The following is an 18,944-nucleotide window of genomic DNA, read 5'->3' on the forward strand; positions in this document are numbered from 1 at the left end:
CAGCCAGTCCCACGGGCCGGTACTGGGCCACGGCCCATAGGTTGCGGACCCCTGCTTTAAAGGAACTCTTGAGTTGCTACGATAATTAGTCCTCGACTTAACAACCATTCCTTCAGCGTCCGTTCGAAGTTACAAAGGGTTTGGAAAAAAAGGGACGTCTGACCAGTTTTTTACACTTAACGACAAATCGCAGCATCCCCTCCAGGGTCATGTGATCAAAATTCAGACGCTTGGCCACTGACTTGTATCTATGACGGTCGCGGTGTCCCATGAGTCATGTGATCTTGTTTCGCGACCTTCTGACAAGTCAGTGGGGAAGCCAGATTCACTTAACAGCCGTGCTACTAACTGAACAACTGCACTGACTCGTTTAACGACCATGGCGAGAAAGGTCGTAAAATGGGGAAAAACTCGATTAAGGAATGCCTTGCCTAGTAACAGGAATTTGGGGCTTCCTTGTGGTGGTAAGTCGAGGACCACCTGTGCCGGGTATCTAGCGGCGGAAGTAGTTTTTCCCATGCTGGCTTAGAGTGACCTAATGGTGGATTGTCTCAACAGGGAGCAATCGGGTTACAGATCTCACGTTCCAAATCATGAGCAAATTCTGGCCCCGAATGAATCAGATTTGTGTAGCCAATTGCCAGAGAATAACAGATGTAGCTCTCAAGTTAATTGTACCGCTGGACCAAATTGTTATCCTCAATCTATCCGGATGCACAAGGTATTGTTATCGTTACCTGACGAAATAACTCGTTTGAATGGAATTGTTATTTTTTCTATGCATTCTAAAGTGTTGAGGTCATGGCATTACTTGAAAGAAAAAAAGAGCTATCATAAAGCCAAAATGTGTACAAAAAAGGGGGGAAAATGACCCAAATATCAAATAAATTTAACATTAAACATATAGAATGCGATAGATAGATAGATAGATAGATAGATAGATAGATAGATAGATAGATAGATAGATAGATAGAATAATAATAATAATAATAATAATAATAATAATAATAATAATGTTGGAAGGGACCTTGGAGGTCATCAAGATAGATAGATAAATTATAGATAGATAGATAGATAGATAGATAGATAGATAGATAGATAGATAGATAGATTGCATTCAAATACTAAAATTATTAAAAAAACTTTAATTTTAGACTCGTGACTAAGATAAGAGTAAGTATTTTCTTTTTATGTTTCAGAATCGGTGATTCGGGAATAAAATCATTTGTTGACGGTCGTTCAGCTCCCAAATTAAAAGAACTCAATTTGGCTAATTGTTGCCACGTCTCTGACATTTCCCTCGTGAAAATATCTGAAAGGTATCACATTTTAAGTCAAGGGGTCTTCAAACTTGGCCCTTTTTCATGACTTGTGAACTTCAGCTCCCAGAATTCCTCAGCCAGTGTGCATGCTGGCTGAGGAATTCTGGGAGCTGAAGTCCACAAGTCATAAAAGGGCCGAGTTTGAAGACCCCTGTTCTAAGGTGTTTCTTATTTGCCAATCCTTAGCATAGGAAGTTTTAAAGAAGCGTGTTTGGAAAAAAATGCTGATTTTAACCATGATATGATATGTCTTTTAAAATAATATAGCAATAGTTAATTGGGACTGAGAGTCATTGAAACCAGGAAGGGTCCCAGACCAAACATTGTTTATTTTTAAATTTTATTGACCGCCCACCTACATAGATAGATAGATAGACAGACAGACAGACAGACAGATGATATAGATATAGATAGATGGTAGCTAGAGAACGAGAGAGAAAAATGATAGGATAGAGATGATAGATAGATAGATAGATAGATAGATAGATAGATAGATAGATAGATAGATAGATAGATAGATAGATAGATAGTGATATAGATATAGATAGATGGTAGCTAGAGAGAACGAGAGAGAAAGATGATAGGATAGAGATGATAGATAGATAGATAGATAGATAGATAGATAGATAGATAGATAGATAGATAGATATAGATAGATGGTAGCTAGAGAGAACGAGAGAAAGATGATAGGATAGAGATGATAGATAGATAGATAGATAGATAGATGATAGATAGATAGACAGACAGATATGATAGGTAGATGATATAGATATAGATAGATGGTAACTAGAGAGAGCGAGAAAGATGATAGGATAGAGATGATAGAAAGATAGAAAGAAAGAAAGAAAGAAAGAAAGAAAGAAAGATAGATAGATAGATAGATAGATAGATAGATAGATAGATAGATAGATAGAGGAAGAGAGAATCCCCTGCTGAGGCACTATCTTGGTACAGCTGGATGGTCTCAGGGAGCTGAGGGCGATGCCAGGGGTTCTGACCCTATTTGACAGGTCTCAGCAGAGGAAGCAAACAGAGTGTCTCTCCCATAATATATATAGGGAGACATAATTTACAGAAGCCCCTGGCAGACACGTCAACACAGGACCCCACTAAGTGTTAAGAGTTTCTAATAATTCATAATAATTATTCTACAAAATTGGCTGGGGGTTTAAAGCCATATGATATTTAGTTTTGAGCCGGTCCCAAGATGGAAGCAGCAGACTGAATGGATGGCATTCATTCACTCTGGCATCGTTTACACCCATCGCCCGGATTAAACAAAATTTTCTCTCTAGCTGTCAAAACATTCAACCCAACGCGATTCCGTGAAGCTTCGCTGGCAGCACACAAAGAACCCTTTTGGTGTTGGAAAATGGCACAGGCCTCACATCACGGAAGCCAGGACGTCGCTCAGAATTTTAAAACCGAGTTAACATTTAATTCATCAAAAGAGGCTGTGTGGCAATGCCAACATTTGGAAGGAACGAAACCCTTCAAAATAAATAAATAAATAAATAAAATAAAATAGATCTCCTTTCCAAGAAAGGGAAGGTTCCAGAACGTCTTCCAATAGATTGATGAATGCGTAGGCGCTACAAAATCCCAAAGGTGTGTGTTTGTGTGTGTGTGGGCATGCATGCTTTATGTCCCTTCTATGACTTGAAAGTTCCACTTTTATTTTCTTCGTTGGAATGTGCTGTGCAGGGATTCCTCAACTTACGACAAGTTTATTTAATGACCGTTCAAAGTTACAACAGCACTGATAAAAAAGTGAGTTAGGATCCCTTTTCCCACTTACGAACGTTGCAACTCTCATATCATCACGTGATCAAAATTTAGACACTTGGCAACCGACTCATATTAACGACGGTCGCAGTGCCCCGGGGACGATGTGATCCCCTTTTGTGACTTTCCGACAAGCAACGTCCATGGGGAAGCCGGATTCACTTAACGATTGAACAAGGGCAGTGATTCACTTAGCAACAGTGTCAAAGGTCGCGAAACGGGGCAAAACTAACAAATGTCTCGGTTAGCAATGGAAATTTTGGGCCCCAGTGTGTTCGTAAGGCGAGGACTACCTGCGTGGGCCAAAGACGAATTATAGCATAAGTAAGAAACATTTCGAAAAATGTTCTCCTGTCTTTTCTTTAGGTGCCCGAATCTCATTTATCTGAATTTGCATAATTGCCAACTTGTGACAGATACGGGGATGCAGGCTATGACAGCGATGGCTTCGTTAGCCTATCTCAATATTTCACGGATAGGCATCACTGATCAGGTGAGGAGCCAGAAAATTGGAAAGTGGATTGCTAGACAGGATTTCTTGAATATGCCCATGTTTGTGGGGCTTTGTGGATCATTGTCATGTTTCTTGTGTGTCCAGTCAGACTTGGCCAATAAAGAATTCTATTCTATTCTGTTCTGTTCCGTTCCATTCCATTCCATATTTTCTATTCTATATTTCTAATTCTAATTCTAATTCTATTCTATTCTATTCCATTCCATTGTAATTCTATTGGATTCTATTCTATTCTGTTCCATTCCATTCCATATTTTCTATTCTATATTTCTAATTCTAATTCTAATTCTATTCTATTCCATTCCATTCCATTCCATTCCATTGTAATTCTATTGTAATTCTATTCTGTTCTGTTCTGTTCCATTCCATTCCATATTTTTTATTCTATATTTCTAATTCTATTCTATTCTATTCTATTCTATTCTATTCTATTCTATTCTATTCTATTCTATTCCATTCCATTCCATTGTAATTCTATTGTAATTCTATTCTATTCTGTTCTGTTCCGTTCCATATTTTCTATTCTATATTTCTAATTCTATTCTATTCTATTCTATTCTATTCCATTCCATTGTAATTCTATTGTAATTCTATTCCGTTCTGTTCCATTCCATTCCATTGTAATTCTATTCTATTCTGTTCTGTTCCATTCCATTCCATATTTTCTATTCTATATTTCTATTCTATTCTATTCTATTCTGTTCTGTTCCATTCCATTCCATATTTTCTATTCTATATTTCTATTTCTATTTCTATTTCTATTTCTATTCTATTCTATTCTATTCTATTCTATTCTATTCTATTCTATTCTACTCTACTCTACTCTACTCTACTCTACATTTTCTATTCTATTCTATTCTATTTTGTAGAATAATAATTATTATTATATTAGATAGCTAGTGCATTAACGGTGGTTTCAAATGTCAACAGGGTTTGGAGAGCCTTGGCAGACATTTGAAAATTAAGGAGATTATTCTGTCGGAGTGTAGGCTGATTTCTGACACAGGAATGAAGGTAAAATAACAGACAGGTGTCACATGTGTGACTCTGTTGGATTTTGTGTGTTAATATTTTGAGATTTAATATAAATTTCAATATAAAATTAATTGTCATTCTTATAGAAGTGTTATGCTTGCTATCTGTGGGACTCAAATTCATCCCTATTTTAATAGAATAGAATAGAATAGAATAGAATAGAATAGAATAGAATAGAATAGAATAGAATAGAATAGAATATAGAATATGGAATGGAGTGGAGTAGAGTAGAGTAGAATAGATTGGAGTGGAGTATAGTGGAGTAGAGTAGAGTAGAGTAGAGTAGAACAGAACAGAACAGAATAGAATGAGGAGAAAGCTGGTTATTTCAAGGAGAAATACATTAATGAATATGATTGAGAAGCTCTCTCTGGTTAATACACACAAACACATCGAAACCCTACATCTGTGTAACTTACGTTCCAGGTATTGTGTACTGAATTGAAAAAACTAGACTACGTCGATTTGTCCTTCTGCCGGCACATATCAAATGCTACATTAAAAAATTTGTCGTTAAATTGCCGCAAACTCACCTGTCTCATTATGGTGGGTTGTGTCAAGGTACGTATGAAAAGCACGATACTTAACGCCTCCCCCCCCTTCATTTTGAGTATGGCACAAGCAATAAAAAAACTTACAAGATTCTGTCAAGTCTGCCCCATCCAAAGTGGCTGTTTTTGTTACTAATAATTTTGGCACATGGAGATTCCTGTACATCCCCTTTATTTCAGACGGAGAGTTAAAGGCCAAGTCCTCCGTCATAATTTAATTCTTAAGCCCAGCTCCCCATCCTTGGTTCTATATATTTAGCCAGCACTTGTGGCTAGATGTAGATTCTAGAGCAGTGTTTCTCAACCTTGACCATTTTAAGGCATGTGGACTTCAACTCCCAGAATTCCACAGCCAGCATTGCTGGCTGTGGAATTCTGAGAGTTGAAGTCCACATGCCTTAAAATGGTCAAGGTTGAGAAACACTGTTCTAGAGCAGTGGTGGCGAACCTATGGCACGGGTGCCAGAGGCGGCACTCAGAGCCCTCTCTGTGGGCACGCGCGCCGTCGCCCCAGTCCTAGGCCTTCAGCTGGGTTTTATAAAACCTTTTCGCTTTAGGCCTCCGCCGCCATGTGCAAAAAAAAAAAAAAAAAAAGGTTCAATCAATCAGTCAATTTCAACTTCTCGCGGGAAAAAAAGATCTTGCAAAGTTGGAATGGATTGATTGAACTTTTTAGTCCCACCCAGTCTGCCGTTATCATTGCAGCCACGCCCAGCCAATGGGCCACACCCAGCCAATGGGCCACACCCACCCGGCACCCGACGATGCATAAGTGGGTTTTGGGTTGCAGTTTGGGCACTCAAGTCTCTAAAAGGTTCACCATCACTGTTCTAGATCATGAGGATGGGAGACACTTGTTGTTTGGCTCTTCTTTGTAAAAGCAAGGAGTATCCCATCTTGGCAATTTTAAGACTCTGTCTCTGTCTCTGTCTCTCTCTGGCTAGGGAATTCTGGGAGTTGAAGTCCACAGATCTTAAAGTTCCAAGGTGGGATACCTTAACCCCGGGGTCCCCAACCTGTGGGCCGTGGGCCGGTACCGGTCCGTGGCCTGTTGGTCACGGGGCTGCGGGAATGGCTGGCGAGTGCGCACACCCTCCCCACTCACAGACACTTAACAAACTAGTTTCCATATTATTCCTCTCCATACCTCTCTAGTTTTGTAACCATTCTTGCTTCGTGTACTGGTGATAGTACAGTCTGTCCCACATTGGTCTCTCTTACCAAGACGTAGGCTAGTAGCAGAAATACAATACGAGTCATTTTGGGCATATAAAGGGTACTAGGACTCCAGGCTACCAAAGACCAATTTTACTCCAAGCATACTCATGTTATTCTAGTAGGCTAGGACAGTGATGGCGAACCTTTTAGAGACTGAGTGCCCAAACTGCAACCCCAAACCACTTATGCATCGTCGGGTGCCGGGTGGGTGTGGCCCATTGGCTGGGCGTGGCTTCGGTGGTAATGGCAGACTGGGTGAGACTAAAAAGTTCACTCAATCAATTCCAACTTTGCAAAAAATTTTTTTTCTCACAAGATGTTGAAATTGACTGATTGAACCTATTTTTTTTTTTTTTGCACACGGCGGCGGAGGCCTAAAGCGAAAAGGTTTTATAAAACCCAGCTGAAGGCCTAGGACTGGGGTGACGGCGCACGTGCCCACAGAGAGGACTCTGAGTGCTGTTTCTGGCACTCGTGCCATAGGTTCGCCACCACTGGGCTAGGATTTCTCATCTAAAGCAAAGGTCCACAACCCCCAGCCCGCAGACCAGTCCTGGTCCACGGCCCGATAGGAACCATGGACCAGTACTTCATCTGCGCATGTGTGTGATCTAGGTAGCGCGTGAAACCAGGTCTCCACCCCCCGGTCCATGGTGTCCAAAAAGTTGGCGGACCGCTGATCTAAAGAATACTGTGCAAGCCGACACATTGTGGCCTGCGTCACAACCACTAGGAATGAGGTGGTGCCCCCAAATTATCTGAGGGTTCCCTGGCATATTGTTACGTCCAATTTTAAGGCGTTCAGAGTAATTCTATTACTTATTTTTTTAAAAAAATATTATATTAAAGGACACGTTTATCCCAGCATAGATTAAAGAGCTCCCAAGTCAAGGTTTCCTATTCTGCAGTGTTGACGTTATCATTTACGAACGGCTTTCCACTCTGTGTCACGTTTTTGCTTGATTGACAGATCAACGATTCGGGGATCCAGTTAATAGCTTCGGGGTGCAGTTTCCTGCATTATCTGGATATTTCGGGTTGCAAAAATGTTACCGACAAAACACTAAAAAACCTGGCCAAAGGCTGCCTGCAACTCCGAATACTTAAAATGTTGTACTGCGCAGGCATTACCCGGTAAGATGTTCTCCAAGACGAATGTACAGATTCCCTAAACCAGTAGTTCTCAACCTTTTTAATGCCGCTACCCCCAACCGGTCGTAAGTCAAGGACTACTCAACCGGTCGTAAGTCAAGGACTACTCAACTGGTGCAGCACCGTTTGCAGAATGGGACTTTTGGCGGGCTCAGCAGGGCAGAGACAGCCTGGACAATTCCTATTGGCTTTTGAAAGCCAATAGAATTAGACTCTATTCAAGAGAGTCTATTCTATTGGCTTTCAAAAGCCAATAGAATAAAAGGGAGTAGCCCAGCTAAGGAAAAGGGGGGAAAAATGGCGGACTGCGTTGTTTGGCGACCCCAATGAAATGGTCGTTCGACCCCAAATGGGGTCCCGACCCACAGGTGGAGAACCGTTGCCCTAAACGAAACAATCCTTCTAAATAATATACAGATAGTTCTCAACTTAACAGCCATTCGTTTAGTATTCCAAGTGTGGCCTCACCAAGGCGTCGTAAAGTGGTATTAACACTTCATGTGGCCTTGATTCTCTCCCGCTGTTAACGCAGCCCAGCACTGTGTTGGCCTTTTTGGCAGCTGCAGTACACGGCTGGCTCCTATTTAAGGGATTGTCCACTAGGACTCCGAGATCCCTCTCACAGTTACTACTATTGAGCAAGGTACCCCCTATACCAGTGGTGGCGAACCTATGGCACGCGTGCCAGAGGCGGCACTCGGAGCCCTGTCTGTGGACACGCGCGCCATGCCCCGGAGATGGCAACTGTCTCTCTTCAATCAGCCACCTGCTAACTCACCGAGGTCCCACGTGGCCGGATGCATCCCAGCATGGCTGGTTTCTCTCCTACCCTCCCATCCCTCCTGGCCTCCGATGCTCTCCTTTTCCCGGGCATGACCCGCTGAATCACCTCCTCATCTGTCGGCCATCCATCCAGCTCAGAGGCAGCTTCTCTGAACTGCTGGCTGCAGGCTATGGAACTCCAGAGTGCGCTGGTCAAGGGGCTGTGGCTGCTGACGGACACTGTTGGCCCCCATGTGCTCGCTGGCCTCTGTGTGCTGGGGCCAATGATGCCTTGCCCTGCGACAATGGCATCCCCGTCCCGCCCTGCCTCACCTCGCCTCACCTCACCCCGCAGGACGAGCCTCCTGCCCACGGCCCCACCTGCCAGAGACCCCCTGGATGTTCCCCAACTCTGCCCAGCCCCCACAGGCATCCCTCCCCACGAGCAACACCAAGGTGACCACGCCCACCTTGGCCACACTCACCCACCCGGCCTGCCATGAGCACCACAGCCATGCCCACCCAGTGGGCCACGCCCACCTGGCACCCAGCGATAAATAAGTGGGTTTTGGGTCACAATTTGGGCACTCGGTCTCTGAAAGGTTCGCCGTCACTGCCCTATACCATCTCAGACAAATGGCTGTCCAGTCTCTTCTTAAAAACTTCCAGTGTTGGAGCATTCACCGCTTCTGGAGGCAGGTGGTTCCACTGGTTAATTGTCCTCACCGCCAGGAAGTTTCTCCTTTGTTCCAGGTTGCTTCTCTCCTTGATGAGTTTCCATCCGTTGCTTCTTGTCCTGCCTTCAGACGCTTTGGAGAATAGCTCCACTCCCTCTTCTTTGTGGTTGCTAATAATGGAAGTGGCTAATTATGTCTTCTCACGTTACGCCATTTCTCTTTTAGCCCGGCTGTTTTAAATTACGCCCCACGGCTCCAGAAATACGAATACAACGACGACGAACCGCCTCTGTGGTTTGATTATGGCGTCAGCGGCGATGAATTGATGATGCCGAAGAAACTGAAAAAGCGCCGGTACAGCACGATGGTGCCGAGACCCAGCATCGTGGGGATTTCGGGACAGAAAGACCTGGAACACGCCAAGCTTCCGCTGATTGAAACCGTAACCGAACAAGCCGTGGAAGAAAGTTTGATCTCGCCGGGAAGCCTGGCAGAAGATCCCTAAAAAAAAAGGTGCCAGATGTTTAAAACTCCCTAAAAGCCGACAATCCTTTTTGTTAGTGGGGGGGGGGGGGAAGGTACTTTTTTTTAAAAAAGAAAAGAAATGCCTTTTCATTTATTGGTAACCAAGTCCCTGTCAAACAATGTTCCTTTTTTTTGTTGTTCTTTAAAACTGTAGAGGAAAAGTTATGACTTTGTTTTGTTTCTTCTTCGGAGAAAAAGTTTGGGAGCGGTGGATTAATCCTATTATGTCCTAAAGCAGTGTTTCCCAAACTTGACAATTTTAAGGCATGTGGACTTCAACTCCCAGAATTCCACAGCCAGCGTTGCTGGCTGTGGAATTCTGGGAGTTGAAGTCCTCATGCCTTAAAATTGTCAAGTTTGGGAAACACTGTCCTAAAGAATCATGTCCTCCTTCCCCGGGGCTGTGGCTGATGGGCTATGTCCTGTGTTGGGTTTTTTGGGGATGAGGGGTTGTTGGTTCCAGGGGTCTTCGTCTTTCTAACCCCATCAGCTCCAAGCTTCCTGGCTCCAGTCTTTCTGAAAGGATTATTTTAGTTATTTTCAAAGATGTCTGTTGTTTGTCTGCAGCCTTAGCTGAAGCCTGTGAAGTTGGTTGTTTTTAGTGACGGGGGAAAAAAAAATCGTAATATTTTATTGTGGTCAGTATTTCTTACCTCTATCCAGAGATGTTAAGCCACAAGGGGGCAAAATGCTTTTGCAAACAAATAATTGATATGTCATATACACTCATTCTGCGATTCCTAAAAACATAGGATTGAAGGGACCTTGGAGGTCTTCTAGTCCAACCCCCTGAATGAGGCAGGAGACCTTATTACTTATTACATCCTTGAAGACCACACGTTGAAGACTAAGGAGAATTTTCCTGACAGTGAGAACAATTAACCAGCGCAACAACCTGCCTCCAGAAGCGGTGAATGCTCCAACACTGGAGGTTTTTAAGAAGAGACTGGACAGCCATTTGTGTGAAATGGGATAGGGTTTCCTGCCTGAGCAGGGGGTTGGACTAGATGACCTCCAAGGTCCCTTCCAACTTCATTATTATTACTACCTCCAGTGATGGAGCATCCGTCAGTCCAGGAGGCAAGTTGTTCCATTGATTAATTGTTTTCATGATTGTCAGGAAATTCCTCCTTAGCTCCAGGTTGAATCTCTCTTTAAACGAGCTCATCAAAAAGATAAACATATCTCCAATTCAGAGAAGTAATATTCATACTTTCTTTATCAAGAAATACAAGCAATCCCCTTTCATTGTTCTGTCTATATTTAAAAAAGGAAGTATTATCAAGGAATATTCAGCTTCAAAGACTGGAACCAGCTTTGCATTTTGAGAGTTATTGTGCCTCGCTGTGTCTCCGCTTTAATGCATTTCCCTTTCTCATCCTTTTGATCCAGGTGGCCTGGAAAAAAAAAAACAATAATTAGTTATGTTCACACATTATTAAGGGTCTTCTATGGTTTAAATGTTCCAGAAATCAGCTTGACCAAGTGAAATCGTTATATTGTAATAGTAAGGCCAGCTTTGCAGGTTTTTTAAAATAATCGCCGATCAATCTTGAGCATGTACTCGCAGTAATATATTGTAGAACAATGACAGTTAAATTTAATTTTTAATCATGGCTACAAATAGTTGAAGATGCCTGGATCTTCCTTAATGAAAACCCTCTGTAGGTAAATCTAGATTCCTTTGGTGTAGATAGCGACTATTTCCAGTTTTAGAGTCATATTTTCTATTGCTGAATGTTATTGTTGATAGTGGTCGGACAAGAACTGGGGTATTGTAGAGAGTAATTCACTGTGTCAGCAATTCTGCGCCAAGCTCAGAAGTCTACAATGTTCTCCAACTGTTTTCCAAAACAGTAAAATTACAAGCATCTTTGACAAAAGGTAAAACAGAAACCCTTACGCGTCATTTTCCTCTCCAAAATGGAAGAATGATCCACCGTCTGCTTCCTATTCCTATCAGTGGCTTTTTTTCCCCCTAAAATATATTGGATTAGAGTCCAGTGTTTCTCAACCTTGACCATTTTAAGGCATGTGGACTTCAACTCCCAGAATTCCACAGCCAGCGTTGCTGGCTGTGGAATTCTGGGAGTTGATGTCCACATGCCTTAAAATGGTCAAGGTTGAGAAACACTGGATTAGACGTACAAAACACAGAATATAGGTCATTTAACCCAGAATATGTAGGTAAGCCCTCACCTATCTCACACACGTAGGGAATCAAACAACTTGTGTGCCTAGAAATTTGGATTGTAACTTTATATAGAGATGACTCCCTCTGTACGCTTAAGAGAATTATTAATATTTTGGTACTAACTAATAAGGTAATAGAAATCTCCCAGGTAATGAATCCAGAAAAATCTTCCAGCATGTTATGGAGCAAAAAGACATGTAATGTAAATTGAGTTGGGATATATATATTTCCCGTCTTTTAATCTGACACATACCACCAAGTCAACATACCTAAGTTTGCACTGTATTCATTGCTCCCAATTAGTAATTAAACTGGAAGCGGTTTTAAAAGTATTTAAGAATTTCCAGCTGCCCTCGAAGTAAACATCACAAAATCGTCGCTTTTCAAAGGGCGAACAGCTGAATTTCTCTCCAGAAAATATTTAAATGCTTAGATCTGGTGGGGGGACCGGATTACATCGGTTGGGTTCTTGTTTGCAGTGAACGATCAACAGTCAAAGTGTTTTGAAAATGATGGAGGTCACTGAACTACAGTCAGGAACGCAGCAGTGGCTCAGAGCAGATAATAATAATAATAAAGTTGGAAGGGACCTTGGAGGTCATCTAGTCCAACCCCCCTGCTCAGGCAGGAAACCCTATGCTATTTCAGATAAGAATAGAATAGAATAGAATAGAATAGAATAGAATAGAATAAAATAGAATAGAATAGAATAGAATAGAATAACAGAGTTGGAAGGGACTTTGGAGGTCATCTAGTCCAACCCCCTGCTCAGGCAGGAAACCCTATGCTATTTCAGATAAGAATAGAATAGAGTAGAATAGAATAGAATAGAATAAGAAATAGAATAGAATAGAAAACAGAATAGAATAGAACAGAATAGAATAGAAAATAGAATTGAATGCAGAATATAACAGAACAGAACAGAATAGAATAGAAAACATAATGTAATGTAATGTAATGTAATGTAATGGAATGGAATGGAATAGAATAGAATAGAATAGAAAATAGAATTGAATGCAGAATATAACAGAACAGAACAGAACAGAATAGAAAATAGAATGGAATAGAATAGAATAGAATAGAATAGAATAAGAAATAGAACAGAATAGAACAGAATAGAATAGAACAGAACAGAATAAAATAGAAAACAGAATAGAATAGAACAGAACAGAATAGAAAATAGAATTGAATGCAGAATATAACAGAACAGAGCAGAATAGAAAATAGAATGGAATGGAATGGAATGGAATGGAATGGAATAGAATAGAATAGAATAGAATAGAATAGAATAGAATAGAATAGAATAGAATAGAATAACAAAGTTGGAAGGGACCTTAGAGGTCATCTAGTTCAACCCCCTGCTCAGGCAGGAAACCCTATACCATTTCGGACAAATGGCTGTCTGCTGGTTGAAGGAAAAAAAAGAAGAGAAAACTACTTCCATTGAGAAAGAAAATACACCTGAGCGGAAGGACTTATGTTTTGAATGTGCACATTAAAAAAGAAAAAAAAAACAACAACAATCAGAATGTGTAAAATTCTCACTTTACACATCCATTCATTTTCTAATCACCGCTTCGGCAAAGTCAGAAGATCGGCCAGCATCTCTAATCCACAACTTCTTCATAAATGAATTTTTTTTCCTAAGCTGCCCGGCAACATTTTTACAGTCCTTTTTCCAAAACCATTCTAATAATCCTAGAGAGCCTTAAGACAGATTAAGCAGCTGTTTCCCAAAATGACAAATTGAAGGCCTCTCTCTCTCTCTATGCAAACTGGAATCCAAGGGCTTAAATAACTTTTTTTCTTTCTTTTTTTCTGTGGTTATTATCACCCCTTTCTTCCAGAATCTATTTTCAACTTCTGGAGTACAAGGGCTAAGCAAATGGAACTGGGTTCACTTGGACTCCAGCAAAGCTTTGTCAAATGAGTAAAAGCTTGGAAAGGCATTAAGTGACGGTGTATTAAAAAAAAACACTTTAACGAAAGTGATTTACGGGAAAAGCACTTAGTTCAGCAACTTCACCTCTCTCTGGAATGTTGAGCAGAAATTACTCATATTCCCTGACTGTACAGTATTATAGATAATGGACATATTCCAGAGAAGGAAAACATACATTACTGGAAAAAAAAAACCCAGTCCATAGATTAAATCCACAAGATTTATAACAAGGAACAGTGTCAGAATTGTTTCACTTAAATAATAGTGACTTGTCTTGTTTAGGGACAAGATTTACATTATCGTGAAACAAAGTGCATATCTTACTTATGACATTTTTTGAAATTCCTTAGTATTTTTTTTTTACTTTGAACGATTAGTCTATTTACGGTTCAGTTAAAAGTTCCTATGTTTTAGATCTGACTCTCTCTATCAAAGCCTAATGCAATGGCCCCCGACCTTGGCAATTTTTAAGACCTGTGGACTTCAACTCCCAGAATTCCCCAGCCAGCATGGTCCATGGCTGGCTGGGGAATTCTGGGAGTTGAAGTCCCCAGGTCTTAAAGTTGCCAAGGTCGGGGACCCCTAGCCTAATGTATAAATGAAAATAAATTAACTATCCAAAGATGCCTCATATACTAATATTGGACTCGTATATTCAATATTGATAACAGCATTTGAGTACCAACACTTGAGTTGTCAGATGCTAATGCTGGCGTGAATGCTGTGTTTTGGGGGAGAGGGTGAACCCCAGAAAAATAACACTCTATCTTTCTGGAGTCATTCCAGGAGTTTAACATCTCTGTGTGTGGGAACTATTGTCTCTAATGAAGACTCAAGTCTTTTAAAAGGGTCTGTGTATAGTTTATTATTTCCTCTTATGTCTCTATGTCAATAGTACGAGATGTTTTGTAATAGGCTTTATTGCTTAGAGGTTAATTAATTTGTCTATGGATGAGCAGATCAGCATAGATATAGAACACATTTATGTGTAGGGGAAGGAGGAGCAGAACCTGGGGACGGAGTCAAAAAGTGGAACCAGCCTAGAATCCCTACATAGTCACAAGTGAACGTAAGTCCAATTGCCTTGAATTCTGTGCAGCCTTATTTAACTCTAAGCAGGTGCTAACCATTGAGAAGATGCCTGCGAGTCTCCTGGACTGCAAGGCAATCCAACTGGTCAGTCCTAGAGGAGATCAACCCCGACTGCTCCTTAGAAGGCCAGATCCTGAAGTTGAAACTCAAGTCCTTTGGCCACCTAATGAGAAGGAAGGACTCCCTGGAGAAGAGCCTGATGCTGGGAAAGATGGAGGGCAAGAGAAGAAGGGGACGACAGAGAGTGAGGTGGCTGGAGGGAGTCCCTGAAGCAGGAGGCGTGAGCTTCAATGGACTCCAGAAGATGGTAGAGGACAGGAAGGCCTGGAGGAACGTTGTCCATGGGGTTGCGATGGGTCGGACACGACTTCGCAACTAACAACGACAACAACAACCTGGTTTTTTGATGCCTGACATTGTGCTTGTTTTCTGAGCTTGAGGTGGGGGAAAAATGACATTTTGATTATGGGTTTTACCAATCAGATAGATTGGATGTTATCGAAACAGCTAGTTTATATTATTTTGTGAAAGTAAACAGTTGAGGTTTGATGTTGATGCTCTAATCCAGGGGTAGTCAACCTTGGTTGTTTTATGACTCGTGGACTTCAATTCCCAGAATTCCTGAGCCAGCCTCGCTGAGGGGAAAGGGAGAGGTTTCCAAGCTGAGCCAGGCTGGCTCAGGAATTCTGGGAGTTGAAGTCCACAAGCCATGAGGAGGCCATAGTTCCTCCATGCTGGCTCAGGAATTCTGGGAGTTGAAGTCCACGAGTCATAAAAGAGCCAAGGTTGCTTAGGCCTGTAACTCCCAGAATTCCTGAGCCAGCATGGGGGAACTACAGCCCCTTCATGACTTGTGGACTTCAGCTCCCAGAATTCCTGAGCCAGCCTGGCTCAGCTTGGAAACCTCTCCCTTTCCCCTCAGCGTGGCTGGCTCAGGAATTCTGGGAGTTGAAGTCCATGAGTCATAAAAGAGCCAAGGTTGCCTACCCCTGCTCTAGTCTATGGCACCAAAGGAAGTGGGAAGTCAATGCCTCCCCCCCACTTTTTTTTCCTCCCTTCCCTCCCTTCTCTACTCCATCTTTCCCGCTATTTGTATTTTGACTGTATCATATATTATAAACTAACAAAACTTTAAAATTTAAAAAAAAAAAAAACATTATCCGGAAGAGAATAAGACCCTGGAGCCCAGTTTCAGTCTGAGAATCAGCGTATTATCTATGGTGCAAGATAAAAAAAAAAGAAGTTGTAGACTTTAATTCGTGGGAGATCGGTGAAAAAGAATGTGCTAATTTTTACAAGAAAATTCCTTATATCCAGCAAAACCGCATCAGACTTAAGGTTGACCTGGATGGAAGAGCAATAGGAGTCTAGGGAAGGCCATGGCTTTGCGTTGCTAGATAATGCAGTTCTTGGATAATTCTTCGATAATGTCTGGAGCATTACCCAGGTCTGTTTTTAAGTGTTATCCAGGTCTTAATCACGACACTGACGGTTTTTTTTAATTTGAGATCTCTGTTTTCTATGACAGCAAATTGAAGAAGAGGCTGAAGACCACCAGGCCAAGCAGCATTTGAGATTAGAGACCACTTGGGCTCTGTAGATGGTGAGAAAGCAGAAACATGTTTTTGGTTGCTACTCATGCAAAACAGCTTACTCACAACATCAGGCCTTTGACTGCATGCATCTGCTTACTGAGCCGGATGAAGCAAGCACACTCCCTGCGGTGTCAACTGTTGAAGGGGAAACCACAAAGAACACTGCATTCCATCCAGGGACATCCTATGTTTATTTTTTGATGCGTGTGTCAGCATCGGCAGAGAGAGAGGAAGAATTGGAAGTGCTAGCTGGTATATACAGACTAACAAGAAGGGACCTTGGAGGTCTTCTAGTCCAGCCCCCTGCTCAAGCAGGAGACCCTATCTCATTCTGGACAAATGGCTAATAATAATAGTAATAGTAATAGTAATAATAATAGTAGTAGTAGTAGTAGTAGTAGTAGTAATAAGAAGGAGAAGGAGAAGAAGAAGAAGAAGAAGAAGAAGAAGAAGAAGAAGAAGAAGAAGAAGAAGAAGAAGAAGAAGAAGAAGAAGAAGAAGAAGAAGAAGAAGAAGAAGAAGAAGAAGAAGAAGAAGAAGAAGAAGAAGAAGAAGAAGAAGAAGAAGAAGAGGAGGAGGAGGAGGAGGAGGAAGTAGTAGTAGTAGTAGTAGTTGGAAGGGACCTTGGAGGTCATTGAGTCCAACCCCCTGCTCAGGCAGGAAACCCTACACCATTTCAGACAAATGGCTGTCCAGTCTCTTCTTAAAAACTTCCAGTGTTGGAGTATTCACACCTCTGGAGGCAAGTTGTTCCACTGGTTAATTGTTCTGACTGTCAGGAAGTTTCTCCTTCGTTCTAGGTTGCTTCTCTCCTTGATGAGTTTCCATCCGTTGCTTCCTGTCCTGCCTTCTGGTGCTTTGGAGAAGAGCTTGACTCCCTCTTCTTTGGGGCAGCCCCTGAGATACTGGAAGGCTGCTATCCTGTCCCCCCTCGTCCTTCTCTTCGTTAAACTAGACACACCCAATTCCAGCAACCGTTCCTTGTGTGTTTTAGCCTCCAGTCCCCTAATCATCTTTGTTGCTCTTCTCTGTATAGAATCTTTTCTTAAAAACCTCCAATGATGGAGCAGCCACAACCTCTGAAGGCAAATTATCCGTTCCACTAATTGATTCTTCTCTCTCTCAGGAAATTCCTCCTTAGTTCCAGGTTGCTTCTCTCCTTAATGAGTTTCCACCCGTTGCATTTTGTCCTGCCTTCGGGCGCTTTGGAGAATAGGTTGATTCCCCTCTTCTTGATGGCAGCCCCCCAAATATTGGAATAAAGGAATGAATATTGGAATGAAGGAATGTATCCTTAATTAAACTTGACCCCCCCCTCCTCTCTATGACAGCCCCTCAAATATTGGAAGACTGCTATCATGTCACTCCTAGTCCTTTTCTCTGTATTATAGATTTTTCTGTCTCCCATTTTTTCCTTAGGTCTAATCTTTATTGTAGCAGGCAAGATCTTGAGATGGGGTGGCCTGCCAACTTGCAGATCCGTTGTTCTATCCAGCATTCTGTCAATTTGTATTGACTGCTTTTAGTTTTGTTGACTGCTCTAGGTGACGAAGAGAGCCTAGGGATGTTGTTAATACACCGTCCATCCAGTACGGAACGCCTACTTGAGTATCTACTCTGCTGTAGAGAAAGCACCGAAGATGCTTATGTTGAAAAGAAAAATCTTCAACAGGGTCCAGTCCAAGCTGGGAATAAACAAAATGGACAACTCCGGGACGCTGCGGGCATCATAAATACGAGCCGGTTGCCAAGAGTCCTTCTAATCCCGTGACCACGGGGATGCTGCAACAGTCGTAAGTGTGAAAAACGTTCATAAGTCGGTGTCTCAGTTAACTCTGAACGGTCACTAAACGAATGGTTGTTAAGTCGAGAACCCCTTGGGTTCGGTCAAAAGGCAAGTAGACTTTGACCCATGAAAATGAAGGTAGCCGTAGCAGTTATGGCCCTCTATGTAAACAGCGTTTTTCTCAACAGAGTTAAAACAGTTATCTGTGGTAGCAGTATGCAAGTATTAAACCCTGAAACGGGATGATGATTAATTTGGTAGCGTTGAATAGGAGCTTACAGTAAGAGCTAAAGCAAAGCTCTTTGTTTTTTGTTTTTCAGTTTGGGCCCAGTGGCTCTCCAGCTGTAAACAGCTGTTTTCTGGTTGCAATTAATTTGTTTTATGTGCTCGAAATCTTCCTACCGAAACATACCCCAAAGCCTAAGTGAATATCTAACCAAAAAAAAAAAAAACCTTACGAAAATTGAAAATATTTCAATATCGGAGCAAGGATATTAGAAAAACTGAAGGTTTCATAGCAAAGAAGCAAAGAACGCAAGAAATGCTGCATATATAATAATAATAATAATAATAATAATAATAATAATAATAATATAATAACAACAGCAATAACAACAACCTAGGATGCTGATAGCAACCCGGGTCAACCATCAGTGCCAACTTGAATGTTCAGTTGACTGAGGTTCATGTGTAATGAATAAAAGATAATAATAATAATAATAATAATAATAATAATAATAATAATAATACCATCAAACATCCACATCTGCCTATCCCAGGTCCTGGGTAAGGAC

General features: G+C 41.6%; 2 protein-coding genes across 5 annotated transcripts in view; one reads left to right on the plus strand and one right to left on the minus strand.

The window, feature by feature from the left end:
* Positions 1–18,602, plus strand: part of FBXL13 (F-box and leucine rich repeat protein 13) — a 59,236-nt gene extending 40,634 nt beyond the window's left edge. The window contains exons 15-22 of one of the 2 annotated variants that reach the window (XM_039363804.1): positions 559–721; positions 1,200–1,319; positions 3,474–3,600; positions 4,552–4,635; positions 5,083–5,217; positions 7,396–7,559; positions 9,242–9,529; positions 17,909–18,602. In XM_039363804.1, coding sequence (XP_039219738.1) covers positions 559–721; positions 1,200–1,319; positions 3,474–3,600; positions 4,552–4,635; positions 5,083–5,217; positions 7,396–7,559; positions 9,242–9,521 — 1,073 coding nt within the window. In that variant the 3' untranslated portion in view covers positions 9,522–9,529; positions 17,909–18,602. Of the gene's footprint in view, positions 1–558; positions 722–1,199; positions 1,320–3,473; positions 3,601–4,551; positions 4,636–5,082; positions 5,218–7,395; positions 7,560–9,241; positions 9,530–17,908 lie in introns of those variants that run through there. The other variant, XM_039363805.1, reaches the window with a different exon arrangement.
* Positions 9,391–18,944, minus strand: part of FAM185A (family with sequence similarity 185 member A) — a 35,376-nt gene continuing 25,822 nt past the window's right edge. For 2 of the 3 annotated variants that reach the window (XM_039363809.1, XM_039363807.1), the window contains one exon: positions 10,743–10,938. In XM_039363809.1, the coding sequence (XP_039219743.1) occupies positions 10,823–10,938 (116 nt within the window). In that variant the 3' untranslated portion in view covers positions 10,743–10,822. Of the gene's footprint in view, positions 9,518–10,742; positions 10,939–18,944 lie in introns of those variants that run through there. The other variant, XR_005559209.1, reaches the window with a different exon arrangement.

The sequence above is a fragment of the Crotalus tigris genome, unplaced genomic scaffold, assembly GCF_016545835.1.
Source record: "Crotalus tigris isolate CLP2741 ecotype Arizona unplaced genomic scaffold, ASM1654583v1 scf7180000019599.1365583, whole genome shotgun sequence".
Taxonomy (NCBI): Eukaryota; Metazoa; Chordata; class Lepidosauria; order Squamata; family Viperidae; genus Crotalus; species Crotalus tigris.